The 15,394-nt window shown below is 35.2% G+C and overlaps 1 protein-coding gene across 5 annotated transcripts in view; it reads left to right on the top strand.

Moving 5' to 3' along the window:
• Window positions 1-15,394, top strand: part of DOCK7 (dedicator of cytokinesis 7) — a 219,246-nt gene that overhangs the window by 198,247 nt on the left and 5,605 nt on the right. For all 5 annotated transcript variants that reach the window (XM_077892050.1, XM_077892049.1, XM_077892048.1 and 2 more), the window contains 5 exons: window positions 2,148-2,282; window positions 3,816-3,905; window positions 4,022-4,258; window positions 4,616-4,759; window positions 6,380-6,486. In XM_077892050.1, the coding sequence (XP_077748176.1) occupies window positions 2,148-2,282; window positions 3,816-3,905; window positions 4,022-4,258; window positions 4,616-4,759; window positions 6,380-6,486 (713 nt within the window). The remainder of the gene's footprint in view (window positions 1-2,147; window positions 2,283-3,815; window positions 3,906-4,021; window positions 4,259-4,615; window positions 4,760-6,379; window positions 6,487-15,394) is intronic.

The raw sequence follows: 15,394 nt of genomic DNA, 5'->3' as shown, positions 1-15,394 counted from the left end.
AGTGAGTCCCCTGACCCCTGCACCGCTCAGATCAGATCCGCATTATCGTGTTTGTTTCTGGGATGCCACTTTTTGAAAGGTAGCATTTAAAAACTAAAAATAAGAGATGCCTGGTGGCTCAGCAGGACACCTGGGTGCCTCAGCAGTTTAGCGCCTGCCTTCAGCCCAGGGCATGATGCTGGGGTCCTGGGATCGAGTCCCACATCAGGCTCCCTGCATGGAGCCTGCTTCTCCCTCTGCCTGTGACTCTGCCTCTCTCTGAGTCTCATGAATAAATAAATAAAATATTTAAAAAAATAAAAACTAAAACTAAAAAAATTAATAAAATGCAAACAAGATAGTAATTCCTATCATATAAAGATGATTGAGAACTGGAAAATTTAGCTAAGGGAAACAAATCCTAATAGCAGTCTTCAAATATTTAAAAGGTCACAATATTAAAGATTTGGAATGGTGTTTTAAAAAACGTTGGACACCTGAGAGTTTAGCCAGATTAACAAAATTTAATATTTGTGGTTTCTAAAAGTAGAAATGTATATGTATATATGTGTATAACATTTTTGAAACATAACAAGGTTTTAATTTTTCTCAAATCCCATTTTTATTTTCCATGCAGTGCCTTCATTCTTTGATTAGTTATCAAAATTTGCTGTTATATTGTTTCATTGGCTTATGGATGGTTTTAATCAGAATTTTGATGGAATACCTTTTTTTTAGAGAGATTTCAATTGCTAAAGGAACTCAGTTAATTTTTATACTTGTTAAATTTTTAAATAACTGAAAAAAATTTAGATTAGAAACTTAAATTTTTTTTAAGCTCCAAAGGCATCTTTTTCTTCAAAACTTTCTCTCTCCTGGATAGAAATGTAGGGATATTTTTCATCACTGTACTTTTTTTTTTTCTGTTATAAAACTAGTAAATTAAAGATCAGAGTTTCCCATTTTGCTTAATGATCTGTTTCATTTGTGACTTACTTTACATATCCTTTAGCCTTTCCAGGAAGAACTCAATATAGGAAAACTAAGTGTGAGACAGATTAGGCTTAAAGAGAATTCAGAGGTTTTTAAATACTTATGTGTGGCTGTATATATAGGCACTACCACAGAATCCTTCTGAAATATCTTAAGTGTTGTTGTTTTTTTAAAGATTTGTTTATTTTAGAGAGCATGGAGGGGAGGGACAGAGGGAGACAGAGAATCTTAAACCCAACTCAGACCTCTATATGATGACCCTGAGATCAAGATCTGAGCTGAAACCAAGAGTCAGACACTAAACGGACTGTGCCACCCAGGCGCCCCCTTCTGAAACATCTTTGTAAATAAATTGTAAAAATTACATGGAAAGCTTCCAAATATTTTATCTTTATTAAAGGGATTTGTTCTCAAATGCACTGTGTAAGAGTTCAAATGGTCTTAGTGTACTTTGTACTTGAATGTGTGGTTAATTTATGCAGGAAGTGGTTTGGGGACTTTAACCAACCTGTGTCAAATTTTTTTCATTTTATGTTTCATTCATGCATTTTCCCCTTTCTGTTTCATTTTTTTTGTCACTCTTCCACATATAAGTATTTTTATTGACAGTCGGGGACCCATTGTAAATTGATTGCTTCAGGGCTTCTGGATGGTCTTGACATTTTCTGACTGTCTCCTGTATGCCAGGCACTATATACTTGGCTCCTAACTTTTATGATGTCACTTATTAATGTATAAAGATTATATAAAGGCAAGTGCTAACTAAAAATGTTAGTGTTGTTTTTAAATTTAACTTTATTTAGTATGCTATAATTTCAGAGTAATTAAGACACAGTTCATATTATACTAAGCATCTTTTCTTGCAATAAGGAAAATAAGTTAATTTATCTCAACAGTGTAGGGAATTAAAAACCTAGACCAATTCTGAAAAACATACACTATATGTGATTTAGTCACTTGATAAAAACTAACTACATAATGTTATTTGTTAGAAATAATGGAAAAGAAACATTTACTTTGTTTTTACCTTCATTTGAGAAATAATAAAATATTTTAATTTTGAATGAAATCTTTTTGCAATGTGTTAAGAATTTTATGCTATAGCAATGTAAATAAACATAATGTGAGGGGAAAAAACCCTTTGTATTAAAGTTTTTTAATTTTCCTACACCTAGGATGGTAAGCGGATGTTTGGCACCTATTTTCGTGTTGGTTTTTATGGAACCAAGTTTGGGGATTTGGATGAACAGGAATTTGTTTACAAGGAGCCTGCAATAACCAAACTTGCAGAGATCTCTCACAGATTGGAGGTGAATGCTGTGGTAGTTTGTAAATGTCATCTTTAATTTGTATTCTCTATGATGAATAGACTTTCAGATCCAGATCAAATCATTTAATAAACCAGATCCTGCCAAATAAAAGAATTAAGGATGTTTTGATAGGTATAGTAATAGTCTTTCAAATCCTTCAAATCTTTTATGGCAACAGTAAAATAATATTAACTCTTTTTTTGAAAGCTTTGTTTTCACACATATTTTTAGAAACCCCAACATCCTTCAGAACTACTGTGATATACAGAGAAATGTATAGTAGTATCTACGTTTTACAGAAAAAGACATAAAGAGTTAAGTAGCAATTAATGATGGAATTGGAACTAGAACCCCAATAAATTTCTGACCCAAGCTCATTACCTGTTTGGTCTGATTTCCATTGAAATTCCTTTAGAAATTAAAAGCCTAAAATCATATCCTGAAAACACTTCTTAGGATTCCTTAACCTTTATAACTCCTTCATTTTCACCATAATGGTTAATTTTCATGTTTATGAGGTTTACCAATCTTCTCTGCCATATGCAGTTATTCTTTCCAGCCTTTCTTTATTGTTTTTATTCAAAATGCAGTCGGACCAGAAGCACTGGCATCATCTAGGAGATTGAAATGTTGAATCTCAGATCGCACCCCAGATAGTCTGAATCAAATCTCTGTTTTAACAAGATCCCCTAGTGAATTTGTATTCACATAAGAGTTTGAGAAGCCATGTTCTGGGCTTGTTTTAATTCTCAGCTCCTACTTATTTCTTGAATGTTATATTCTTATTGGTGCCTTCTGGGCTCACCTTCCATAAAGTGGCTTGAAGGGTGACTTTTTATTTTTCAGGAGCTAAGTAAGTGTTGGGAAATATTGAGGCAGTATTTTCCAAATTTATTCAATTGTAAAAATTATCTTTGAGGGAAGAGTAGGGGTTTTCCTTTGAAGGTAGAGATTTAATGTTTCCCGTTGAATAGCTCCATTTGTTGCCCATGCTGCTAGTCAGTGTTCTATAGAAAAGTCACTATATTCGTGACAGGCTTGTGTTTTCAAAATTTAAACCAGTGTATAAAACTTTCAGCAGATCAATTATTTTATTTGAAAATTCTGGAATATTAAATCATTCATAAAAATAAATGTTGGTTCATTGACCTATGTCTACAAGAAATCAGGCCTTATCAAACTCAATAAAAATAAGATCCTATATATCAAAGGTACCAGATTTCTTTTGTCTCTGCCTTCTGTTCCTTTTTTGTTTTTCTTGAGGACTTCTTATGGAATCTTGTACTTCTGTTAGAGAAAATTGTTCTTCAATTTTGTGTTAAAATGAGTAGATGGAAATAATATCAAATAAGTAGGCTAAATGTAATTTTTGTGAACCTAAATAATTACATTGTAAATTATTCAGATGGTTGTATAAGATGTATTAAGATCTGCCACTAAGTGGCCTAATTTTGCTCAGAAATCTCCCTCAGAAGCCTTCTCTGTTCTCCATTAATGTTAACTTCATGTAAAAGGTTTTTTTCCTCTTTGTAGGGATTTTATGGAGAAAGATTTGGAGAGGATGTGGTTGAAGTAATCAAGGACTCTAATCCTGTAGACAAGTGTAAATTAGATCCTAACAAGGTATGGTTGATTAGACCGAGAGCCACCTAGGTGTATCTCTGAGCCTGTGATTTTGTGGGAGAAGGGCTAACCGATGATTTAACATTGAGAAAATGAAGGGCTTTTTTCTTTCCCAGGCATATATTCAGATTACCTATGTGGAACCATACTTTGATACATATGAGATGAAGGACAGAATCACCTATTTTGACAAAAATTACAATCTTCGCCGTTTCATGTACTGTACACCCTTCACTTTAGATGGCCGTGCCCATGGGGAACTTCATGAACAATTCAAACGGAAGACCATTCTGACTACTTCTCATGCCTTTCCTTATATTAAGACAAGGGTCAATGTCACTCACAAAGAGGAGGTAAGTCCACAAATGGGGAAATAGGATTAGTGAAATAAATAAACTTGGAATCATGTAAGAACAGTATAGATGTAGCATTATGGACCTCCCCTTACATGACAGCATACTAGAACTTTACCCACTTTTGAGTCATTAACTTTGGCTTCTTTTCTAAATCTGTAGTTTACCCTTAGCTTCTGCTTTAAAAGGCTGGTGCTCCCCCCCACCCCCACCCCATTTTGGGACCCAGAGTTTGGAGTTCTATTATTAGAAAACCGTTTATAGTTGGTCTGCACTTTTTAAAAATTTGATTATATATAAAGCTCATTAAATAGTTTTCAATCAGTACACTGGCCTAATAGAAGTTATTTCACCCAGATCATCTTAACCCCAATTGAAGTTGCTATTGAAGACATGCAAAAAAAGACCCAGGAGTTGGCATTTGCAACACACCAGGATCCTGCAGACCCCAAAATGCTTCAGATGGTACTCCAGGGGTCTGTAGGTACAACAGTGAATCAGGTTAGTGCTTTTTGCTAGTGCTCCATGGTATCGGTCATAAATGGAATTGGGAATGATTTTGTGATTATGTTTCACAAAGATGATGAGTGTTAGATTAAGTGGAAAAAGGTATGTTTTAGGAGTGGTTTGCAAAAGGCATGAGGTATAGATGAAGATAGACCTGAAAAAAATTTTTAAGATTTTTATTTATTTGTCAGAGTGAGAGAGTACAAGCAGGGGGAGCAGCAGAGGGAGAGGGAGAGGGAGAAGTAAACCGCAACCCACCACCCCACCCCCGAGCAGAGAGCCTGAGGTGGGGCTCGATCCTAGGATCCCAGGATCATGACCTGAGCCAAAGGCGGATTTCCAACACACTGAGCCACCCAGGTGTCCAAAACAAAAATCTTTTTAGTATAATCACAGTTTTTAAGGTTTTCATGCCTGCCCTCTATACTGCCTATATTTTTCTACCAATCTGTTCTTAAACATTCTATTAAGAAGGAATTGAGTCACTTAAAATGGACTTTCCTTTAAAACCTTGTACTTAAAGAACATGATCTAAAAAGGTCTTGTTTTCAGAGCTACATTTATACATGTGAATACCCACTTCCTGAGGTACTCCTTGATGTTATCTTCTCCAGATCTCCTTCACAGTGAGTCATGAAGAAATAAGTAATATGGAATCACTTTGAAAGTTTTAATAATATATGTACATAAGATATTATTGTTGCTTTGTCATATGCAGATTTTAGAAGCCCTTGCCATTATCTCCTTGTAATCGGTTCATTCAGATTCTCTTGCTGATAATTAGAGAATATTTCAGGGTGAGGGAAAATCCAGAAGGGCTTCAAGTAAGAATTCATATTATATATTTTACCTATATTTTAGGCTAAAAGAAACAAAGCCAGAAAGTGCCCTACTGAAAACTTAAATAAATATTTTAATACACCTTACCCTTAAAAACATACATGATTTGGGGGCTTTACTTCCAAATGATGTAACATTCACAAGGAGTCATCTTTAGCTTGCAGTATTAGAACACATTTGGAATACTGAGGGAAGCTGTTTTGGGAGAATCAAGTATCTAATAACCGGTGGTTTGACACAACTGATTGCATCCAGGATAAATTAAGGAATGTAAAAAATACAAGGCAAAATGCATTGTTGGATACAGTAGTTCTTGAACTCCTACCCTTTTCATTGAAAAATAAACTAATTAATTTAATTACAGTACCTAAGAATATAGATTTGGCATTAGGAGAAGCTAAAAATATATTGCCAGAATCTGTGAGGTGTTGTTGTTTTTTTAAGATTTATTTACTTATTTTAGAGAGAGAATGCACATGCATGAGGTACGGAGGGGAAGAGGAATTGGGGTGGGGGGGGATCTCAAGCAGACTGCCCATGAGCACACACAGCCCAAAGTGGGGCTTGATCTCATGACCCTGAGATCATGACCTAAGCTGAACACTTAACCAACTGAGCCACCCAGGTGCCCTGAGAGGTTTTAATATAGGCATAGACATGTATGGGTTAAGCTTAAATGAAGCTATCTCAGTGCTAAGAAAAAATCATTTGGGTAATTCTTCCTCTGATTTTAGAGAAGACAAAAACACACTTGTTTATTTTCTTATTTTACAGGGGCCTTTGGAGGTTGCCCAAGTTTTTCTGTCTGAAATACCCAGTGACCCAAAACTCTTCAGACATCATAATAAACTGCGACTGTGCTTCAAAGATTTTACTAAAAGGTACTCAAGGTTTCCTGTATAAAGACCCTGAAAGAGTTTTCAAAAATGGTATGAGGGTCTTAAGGGAATATTGAAAAGAACTATTGAAAAGAGAAAATCTAGGAAAGTGTCTCAGAATGAGGCACAACTTATGCATAACTTCCTTCAGGGTGTATATACATGTCCCCCCACCTCTAATACTTTATATTGCTGTATTTTTAATTTTAAAGATCAGAAAAGCCTTGAGTCAGAATTTTTTTAACATGAGACTATTATTAGACTATTCAGCTATTTAACCTGAGAGTTATTATTTATTGTGAACCTTCAGTGTTAAAGTTTTTGCTTCCCTTACATCAGGAAACACAAAAGCAGCAAACTTGAAAGCAGAAAATTTGTGTTCAAATCTTGTCTTTGTCATTGTGTGTCCTATTCCAGGTCACTTAATTTCTGTGATACTCCCATTTTCTAATCTATGAAATAAGGATAATAATAATCTACTTCCACAGGGAGGTTGTGCAAGTTAGGTGAAATAATATATGGGTATATCAGGGTCCCCTCTAGGCCCTCAGTTTTAAGGATTTGCTAGGAGCACTCACAGGACTCAGCATATAGTTGTAGTCTCCACTGTGACTGATTACTATGAGAAGGGACAAAGTGAAACCCTTAAAGGGAAAAGGCACAGTGTGTGAAGTCTGGGGGAATCCAGGTGTAGGCCCCAAAATCCTCTCACAGGGGATTCACATAGGAGCTCGACTCCTCCAGCAGTGAGCTAGGATAGCATGTGCGAAATGTCTACCCAGAAGCTCAGTAGAGAATCAATGCCAGGATTGTTGTTGGGGGCTTTCACATAAGCACCTTCTCCCTGACAGGCATCAAAATTCCAGAGTCCCAGAATGAAAGCAGGTGTTTACCATAAGCCATAATGTTTGTATAAATAGTGGAGGCACAGTGAGATCCAATCTTACCTTCAGGGAATGTTTATGTCCCAAAAATCAAACTCCCAGACAGTGGTACCCAAGGGCCAGCCTTGCAAATAGACCTTCAAAGGATAACAATCTCAGGCCTGCAGTTAACTCTTCTCTACAAAGATAATAAATACTTGGTACATTATAGATATGTGTTCAGTAAGTATTAAATTTTGAAACAACAGGAAAAAACAGTAATTTATCAACTTGATCCTGATTCCTGTTTTACCAAAACTAAAAGCACAAGAGAAAGAAAGGTTAGTTTTACATGGTGATGGCAGGGAAGATTTTATACCGGGTTTGGCATTTGATATGAACCTTGAAGGATGGATATTAGCTTTTCAGGTAGAAACAAGAAGGCAGGGTATACTAAATAGAAAAGAAAAACCAGCATGAGCCAAGTTCGGAGACTCTTCTGAGAAAGGTGAATAGTCTAATGAAGCTGGAACCATAGATTCTGTAAAGATAGCCAGTCAAATACTGGGTAAATCGACTGGGATTAGATTATAGGAGCCTTGTGTACCATTAAGTAAATTGTCACCTAGGAAAGCAGCATCAGAACCCAGTTTTGGACTCCCTGTTGTGATTTCTCTTATCAGAGCATTCACTGAACAGCTTTATCAGGTAGAAATAATTTTACATCAGTTTTGTCATCAGAAAATTATGAGGAATGCTAACATGTTCAAGTATTTTAAATTTCCTCTGTTCTCATTGCAATTGCTATCATGAATTCCTATCATTTTCTCCTGCCTGAACATGGTGGCTATCTTTTAAAAGGCTTCAAAAAGCTTCATTGGAAATCCAAGATTCCAGAATCTGATTATTGGTCTAGACTACCTTCCAAGTTTGGTTTTAGGAAACATGCTTCTGCTGTATGGAGCAGATGAATTATGGTAGTAAAATAAAGAAATTACTTTATACTTGTAGTATGGACTGATTTCTAGCATTAATTTTATTATTAGGGAAGTTTCAGATAACAACCAAAAACACCCTGCCATCTTTGAGTGCCAGATGATCTTGGAACAAAACATGCTTCTTTAGGTATAGACAGGTACTTCTTTTCTTGCTGTTTTGACTATATTCTTTTTTTTTTTCTTTTTAAGATTTTATTTATCTGAGAGAGAGAGGAGGAGAGAGAAAGAGCATGAGTATAGGGGAGGGCAGAGAAAGAAGGAGAAGCAGACTCCCACTGAGTAGGGAACCCAATGTGAGGCTTTATTCCAGGACCCTGAGATCATGACCTGAACTGAAGGCAGATGCTTAACCATCTGAGCCACCTAGGTGCCCCATTTTGTTTGACTACATTCTAAATCACATGTCCTCTTCCTTGTGTATATTGATGATAAGGTGATGAATTTCAGTAGTCTGCTGGTCTCTAAGTATTACCAACTGTAGAAAAGTTTTCTTTTTAAATGACAAAAAGGCAAAAAAAAAAAAAATACATAATATAAACCTTATCAAGAAAGTTACAGCATTTTTTATTATTTATTACTTTGTTAAAGTCATGCTATCTTTTTTATTTTTGTGTTACCTTTCATTTTTTTTATATCAGCATGCATATATATTTATAAAATTCACTTACAATGTACATATAGTCTTTTTTTCAATTAAAGTTAAAACTTTCTAATGATTATATTATTTCATCAAATATTTGAAATTAAGTTGAATTTAAGTGTAGTGTTGGTTCACCAGTGCATTGTATCTTTTTTTTTAAGTTTTTTTTAAGTAGGTCACAATGTTACATTAGTTTCCAGTATACGACATAGTGTTTCACTGTCCCTATACCTTATGCTGTGCTCACCACAAGTGTAGCTACTGTCTGTCATACACTATTACAGTACTATTGACTACATTCCCTATGCTATGCCTTTTTTTTTTTAGTGGGTTTTTTTTTTTTTTTAAGATTTTATTTATTTATTCATGAGAGACAGAGTGAGAGAGAGAGGCAGAGACCCAGGCAGAGGGAGAAGCAGGCTACCCGCAGAGAGCCCTATGCGGGACTCTATCCCAGGACTCCAGGATCACGCCCTGGGCCAAAAGCAGACACTCAACCACTGAGCCACCCAGGTGCTCCTTTGCTGTGCCTTTTATGCCTGTGACTTAATCATTGCATAACTGGAAGCATCTGTCTCCCAATCCTCTTTAGACCTGTTCTACCCATTTCCCTACCACACTTCTCTCTGGCAACCATTAGCTTGTTCTCTGTATTTATAGGTCTGATTCTGCACTTTGTTCATTTGTTTTTTTATATTCCACATATAGATGAAATTACATGGTATTTGTCTTTCTCAGTCTGACTTATTTCACTTAGCATAATACCCTCTATGTCCATTCATGTTGTCACAGATGGCAAGATCTCCTTTTTATGGCTTTGTAATATTCCATTGTTTATATATACTACATCTTCTTTGTCCATTCACCTATTGATGGACACTTATGTTGTTTCCATATCTTGGCTAATATAAATAATGCTGAGTAAACATAAGGATGCATGTATCTTTTCTAATTTTTTCATTTTTTTTCTTTAAGATTTTATTTATTTATTCATGAGAGACCTGGAGAGAGAGGCAGAGACATAGGCAGAGGGAGAAGCAGGCTCCTCACAGGGACCCTGATGCAGGACTCAATCCCTGGATCAGGATCACGCCCTGAGCTGAAGGCTGATGCTCAACTGCTGAGCCACCCAGGCATCCCATGTTTTCATTTTCTTCAGATAAATACCCAATAGTGGAATTATTGGATCATATGATATTTCATTTTTAATTTTTTAAGGAGCCTCATGCTATTTTCCACAGTAGCAGCCCCTCTTTTTATCTTTTATCAAATTAAAATTTTGATCATGAAATGACTGAGCCAAAGTACATGAACATTTTTATTGGCCCTTAATATATTGTGCATTGCAAAAAGTTTCTAAGTATTAATTAATAGTGCCAAGTATGCAAGTGTACTAATCTTGGTATACCTTGCTTTTAAGTAATGCCATTTAGGTAGAGTGTCTCTTGTTAATTATTTTATTTTTTTATTTTATTTTATTTATTTTATTTATTTTTAAAGATTTTATTTATTCATGAGAGAGGCAGAGACACACAGGCAGAGGGAGAAGCAGATTCCATGCGAGGAGCCGGATTCGGCTCTATCCCTAGACTCCAAGATCACGCCCCGGGTGGAAGGCAGGCGCTCAACAGCTGAGCCACCCAGACGTCCCTATTTTATTTTTTGTTTAAGATTTTATTTATTTATTCATGAGAGACACACACAGAGAGAGGTAGAGACATAGAGGGAGAAGCAGGCTCCATGCATGGAGCCTGATGTGGGACTTGATCCTGGAACTTCAGGATCACGCCCTGAGCCAAAGGCAGGAACTGAACCGCTGAGCCACCCAGGCATCCCTGTTATTTAGTTTAAATGGTATACTTTAGTTTGCATTCATTTATTACTAAAAACAATGAACACTTTTGGATGTGTTTACTTTTTTGTTTATTTGGGGGGTTTGTCCTTTAAAATTTGTTTTCTTTAAATCTTGAATAGATTCAATATAGTATTTATGGCACTTGCTATTAAAGAACAGTGAGAAATAAATAAAGAACGGGGAGAAAAAAAAATCATGTACCTACCCATCCTGCTTAATAGCATTATCATTGCTTTGAGATCTCCTTGTATGTCATTCTCTGATAACATCTCCTTTCCTTCAAAGATAACCACTATTATGAATTTCATATCTTTCCTTTATTGTCTTTATGGTTTTATCATGAATGAATGTATCCTTTAGTAATATACTATTTCGCTTAGCATGTTTTTATATAAATGGACAGTGAATATAATTCTTCTGTGACTTGCTGTTTTCAGTGTTTATGAGATATGCTTAGAATATTGCTTTAATTTATTTTTGCATATTACATTGTATGAATATACCATGATTTATTCATTCTTCCTTTGGTGGATATTTGATGGTTTCCTGTGTTTTTGTTTTGTTTTAGTTACAAAGATACTATTCAAATATCCCTCTATTTCTGAATTGACCAGAGATTTCCAGGAGTTACATACCTAAGAGTAGTGTTGGTTCATAGGCTCAACTTCAACCAGTTAATGCCACCTGTTTTTCCCAAAATGTGTAAGCTATTACACATAAAGGAGTAGGAAAAGAGCAAACAAAACCCAGCAAAAAGGAAGGAAATAATAAAGATTAGAGCAGAGATAAATGAATAGAAACGAAAATAAATAGAATAGACCAATAAAACCAGGAGCTAGTTCTTTGAAAAGATCAGAATTGATAAACTTTCAACCCAGACTTATCCAAAAAAGGAGAGAACTCAAATAATCAAAATCATGAATGAGGACAAGTAACAACGCCACAGAAATATAAACAATTGCAAGAGAATATTATGAAAAATTGTATGGCAACAAATTTAACAACCTTAGAAGAAATGGATAAATTCCCAGAAACATAACAACCTACCAAAACTGAAGCAGGGAGAAACAGAAAATTTGAACAGATTACCAGCAATGAAATTGAATCCATGATAAAAAGATTCCCAACAAACAAAAGTCCAGGACTGGACAGCTTCACAGGTGAATTTTACAAGAGACTGGAAGAATTAATACCTATTCCTCTCAAACTATTCCAAAAAATAGAAGACGAAGGAAAACTTCCAAAATCATTCTATGAGGTCAGTTGTACCCTGATACCAAAACCAGGAAAAGATACACAACAAAAGAACTACAGGCCAGTATCCCTGATGAACATAAATGCAAAAATCCATAACAAAATACTAGCAAAACAAAGCCAACAATACATTTTAAAAAATCATTCACTGCAGTCAAGAGGGATTTATACCTGGGATGGTAGGTTGGTTCAGTATTCTCAAATCAATCAACATGATACATTACAATCAGTAAGAGAGGATGAAAACCATAGGATCATTCCAACAGATGCAGAAAAAGTATTCGACAAAGTACAACATCCATTCATGATAAAAATCCTCAGCAAGGTATGTCTAGAGGAAATGAACATACCTCAGTCTAATAAATTGGTAAGAAAGAAGTAAAACTTTAACTATTTGCAAATGACATGATACTATATAGAAAAACCTAAGGACTCCACCAAAAAAACTGTTAGAGCCAATAAATGAATTCAGTGAAGTTCCGCGATACAAAATCAATGTACAGAAATCTCTTGCATTTTTATATATTAGTAATGAAGCAGCAAATAGAGGAATTAAGAAAGCAATCCCATTTACAGTTGCACCAAAAATAAAAAAAAATACTTAGGAATAAAACAATAGGTGAAAGACCTGTACTCTGAAAACCATAGAGCATTAATGAAAGAAATTGAAGATGGACATAAAGAAATGGAAAGGCAAAAGCAAGCGCGCACACACACACACACACACACAAATTGCTACCCAAAGCATTTTACAGATTTAATGTAATCTCTATCAAAATACCAACAGCATTTTTAAGAAGTTTTATTTAAGTAATCTCTGCACCCAGTTTGGGGCTTGAACTCACAATCTCGAGATCAAGTCACTCACTCTTCCAACCCACCAATAGCATTTTTCACAGAACTAGAATAATCCTAAAATTTGTATGGAACCACAAAAGATCCCGAATAGCCAAAGCAACTTTGAAAAAGAAAAACAAAACTGGAGGTTATCACAATTCCAGACTTAAGTTATATTACAGTGCTGTGGTGATCAGAGCATTATAGGACCAGCACAAAAGTAGACACATAGATTCATGGGACAGAATAGAAGACCCAGAAATCCACAATTAAATGGTCAATTAGTCTTCAACTAAGGAGGCAAGAATATGTAATGGGAAGATGTCTCTTCAACAAATGGCATTGGAAAAACCTGACAGTTATATGCAAAAGAATGAAATGGGACCACTTTCTTTCACTGCACACAAAAATAAACTCAAAACGGACTAAAGACCTAAATGTGAGACCCAAAACCATAAAAAAACCTAGAAGAGAGCACAGGCAGTAATTTCTTTGACATGAATCATAGCATTTTTCTAGATCTATCTCCTAAAACAAGGGGAATAAAAACAAACTACTGGGACATTAAAATTGAATGCTTCTGCACAGCAAAGTAAACAACAAAAACTAAAAGGCAACCTATGGAATGGGAGAATGTATTTGCAAATGAGCTATCCCATGAAGGGTTAGTATCTAAAATATATAAAGAAATGATACAACTCCACACCAAAACAACAAATAATCCAACTTAAAAATGGGCAGAAAGACATGAACAGAACATATCTCCAAAGAAGACGTCCAGATGGCCAGCAGACACCTGGAAAGATGTTCATCATCACCATCAGGGAAATGCAAATCAAAACTACAAAGTGTAGTGTCCAAATGGGTAAAAAGTCAACAACACAAGAAACAACAGGCACTGGCCACGATGTGAAAAAGAAGAAGGTGCCGTTGTGCATTATAATGGGAATGCAAACTGGTGCAGCCATTGTAGAAAACAGTATGGAGATTGCTCAAAAAGTTAAAAATAGAACTACTGCAAATAGTAATTGCACTACTGGGTATTTACAAAAAGATACAAAAACACTAATTTAAAAGGATATGCATACTCCTATGTTTATTGCGGCATTATTTACAGGAGCTAATTTATGGAAGCAGCCCAAGTGTCCCTCGGTAGGTGAATGGATAAAGATGTGGTGGTTATACACAATGAAATATTACTCAACTTCAAAAAAGAATGAAATCTTGCCATTTAGAACAACATGGATGGATCTAGAGAGTATAACGCTGAGAAGTCAGTCAGAACTGATTGACAAATACCATATGATTTCTTGCATATATGGGATTTAAGAAACAAAACAAACAAGGAGCTGGGGAGAGGGAGACAGGCAAACCAAGAAACAGACTCTTAATTACAGAGAACGAAGCTGATGGTTACCAGAGGGAAGGAGAATTAAAGAGTACATTTATCATGATCAGCACTGAGTAATGTATAGACTCGTCGAATCACCATATTGTACACCTGAAATGAATATAACACTACACGTTAACTACCCTAGAATTAAGTTTAAAAACTTTTAAGAACTTGAAAAATAAAAACAAAGTATTTAAGACCACATGAAATCTGACCAGTAGTGTTCCAGAGTTCCTTTAACTACACCATTACTTGGTATGGTCTAGCAGTTTAACTTTTACCGGTTTGATGGGTGTCAAGTGATACAGGATTGTGGATTAAATTTGCATTTCTCTATTTCAGAGAGTCAAATATCGTGTGTGTGTGTGTGTGTGTGTGTGTGTTAGCCATTTCACCTTCCTCTCTGTCAAGTTACATGTTCAAGTCTTTTTTTTTTTTGACATGTTCAAGTCTTTTGCCATTTTCCTATTGAATTATTTTCCTTACTGATTTCTAAGTATTTACATAATCTGGATAAATAATACTCATAAATATCTTAATTTGGGGCTTAACCACTCTTTTAAAAAGAAACAGAAGTTCTTAAATGTAGCTAAAGGATTCAGTCTTTTCCTTATGACTACTGCTTTTTGTAACTTAAATTATTTTGCTAAGGTCATAGTAATATTCTATATTGAGTTGTAAAACCCAATATAATGATGTCTCTAAAATTCAATATAGTTGAAACAAAAGGGGAAGAAAGCAGAAATGGCTTTTTTTTTTTTTTTAAATCCACTTGCAGTTGGTTTTTGAGTATGGTTCAAGGTAGGGATTAGTTTGATTTTTGTCCATACTGATAATTGATAATTATCTCAATACCATTTATTATGTTGTGAATTGGGGTTCAGTTCTTTTCCATATGAATATCCAGTTGACACGGCACCACTTATTTCAAAGATTGCCCTTTCTCTTCTGCTTTGCAATATTATTATAAATCAGGTGCTTACGTTAAATGCATCTGTTTCTGTGATCTTGATTATCTTCCATGGTGTCTTTGAGTCAGTATCATGCTGTCTTAATTACTGCACCTTTGTA

This window comes from Canis aureus, chromosome 3 (genome assembly GCF_053574225.1).
Source record: "Canis aureus isolate CA01 chromosome 3, VMU_Caureus_v.1.0, whole genome shotgun sequence".
Taxonomy (NCBI): Eukaryota; Metazoa; Chordata; class Mammalia; order Carnivora; family Canidae; genus Canis; species Canis aureus.
Note: the sequence above shows the minus strand (reverse complement) of the source record. Positions and strands in the feature narration are given on the sequence as shown.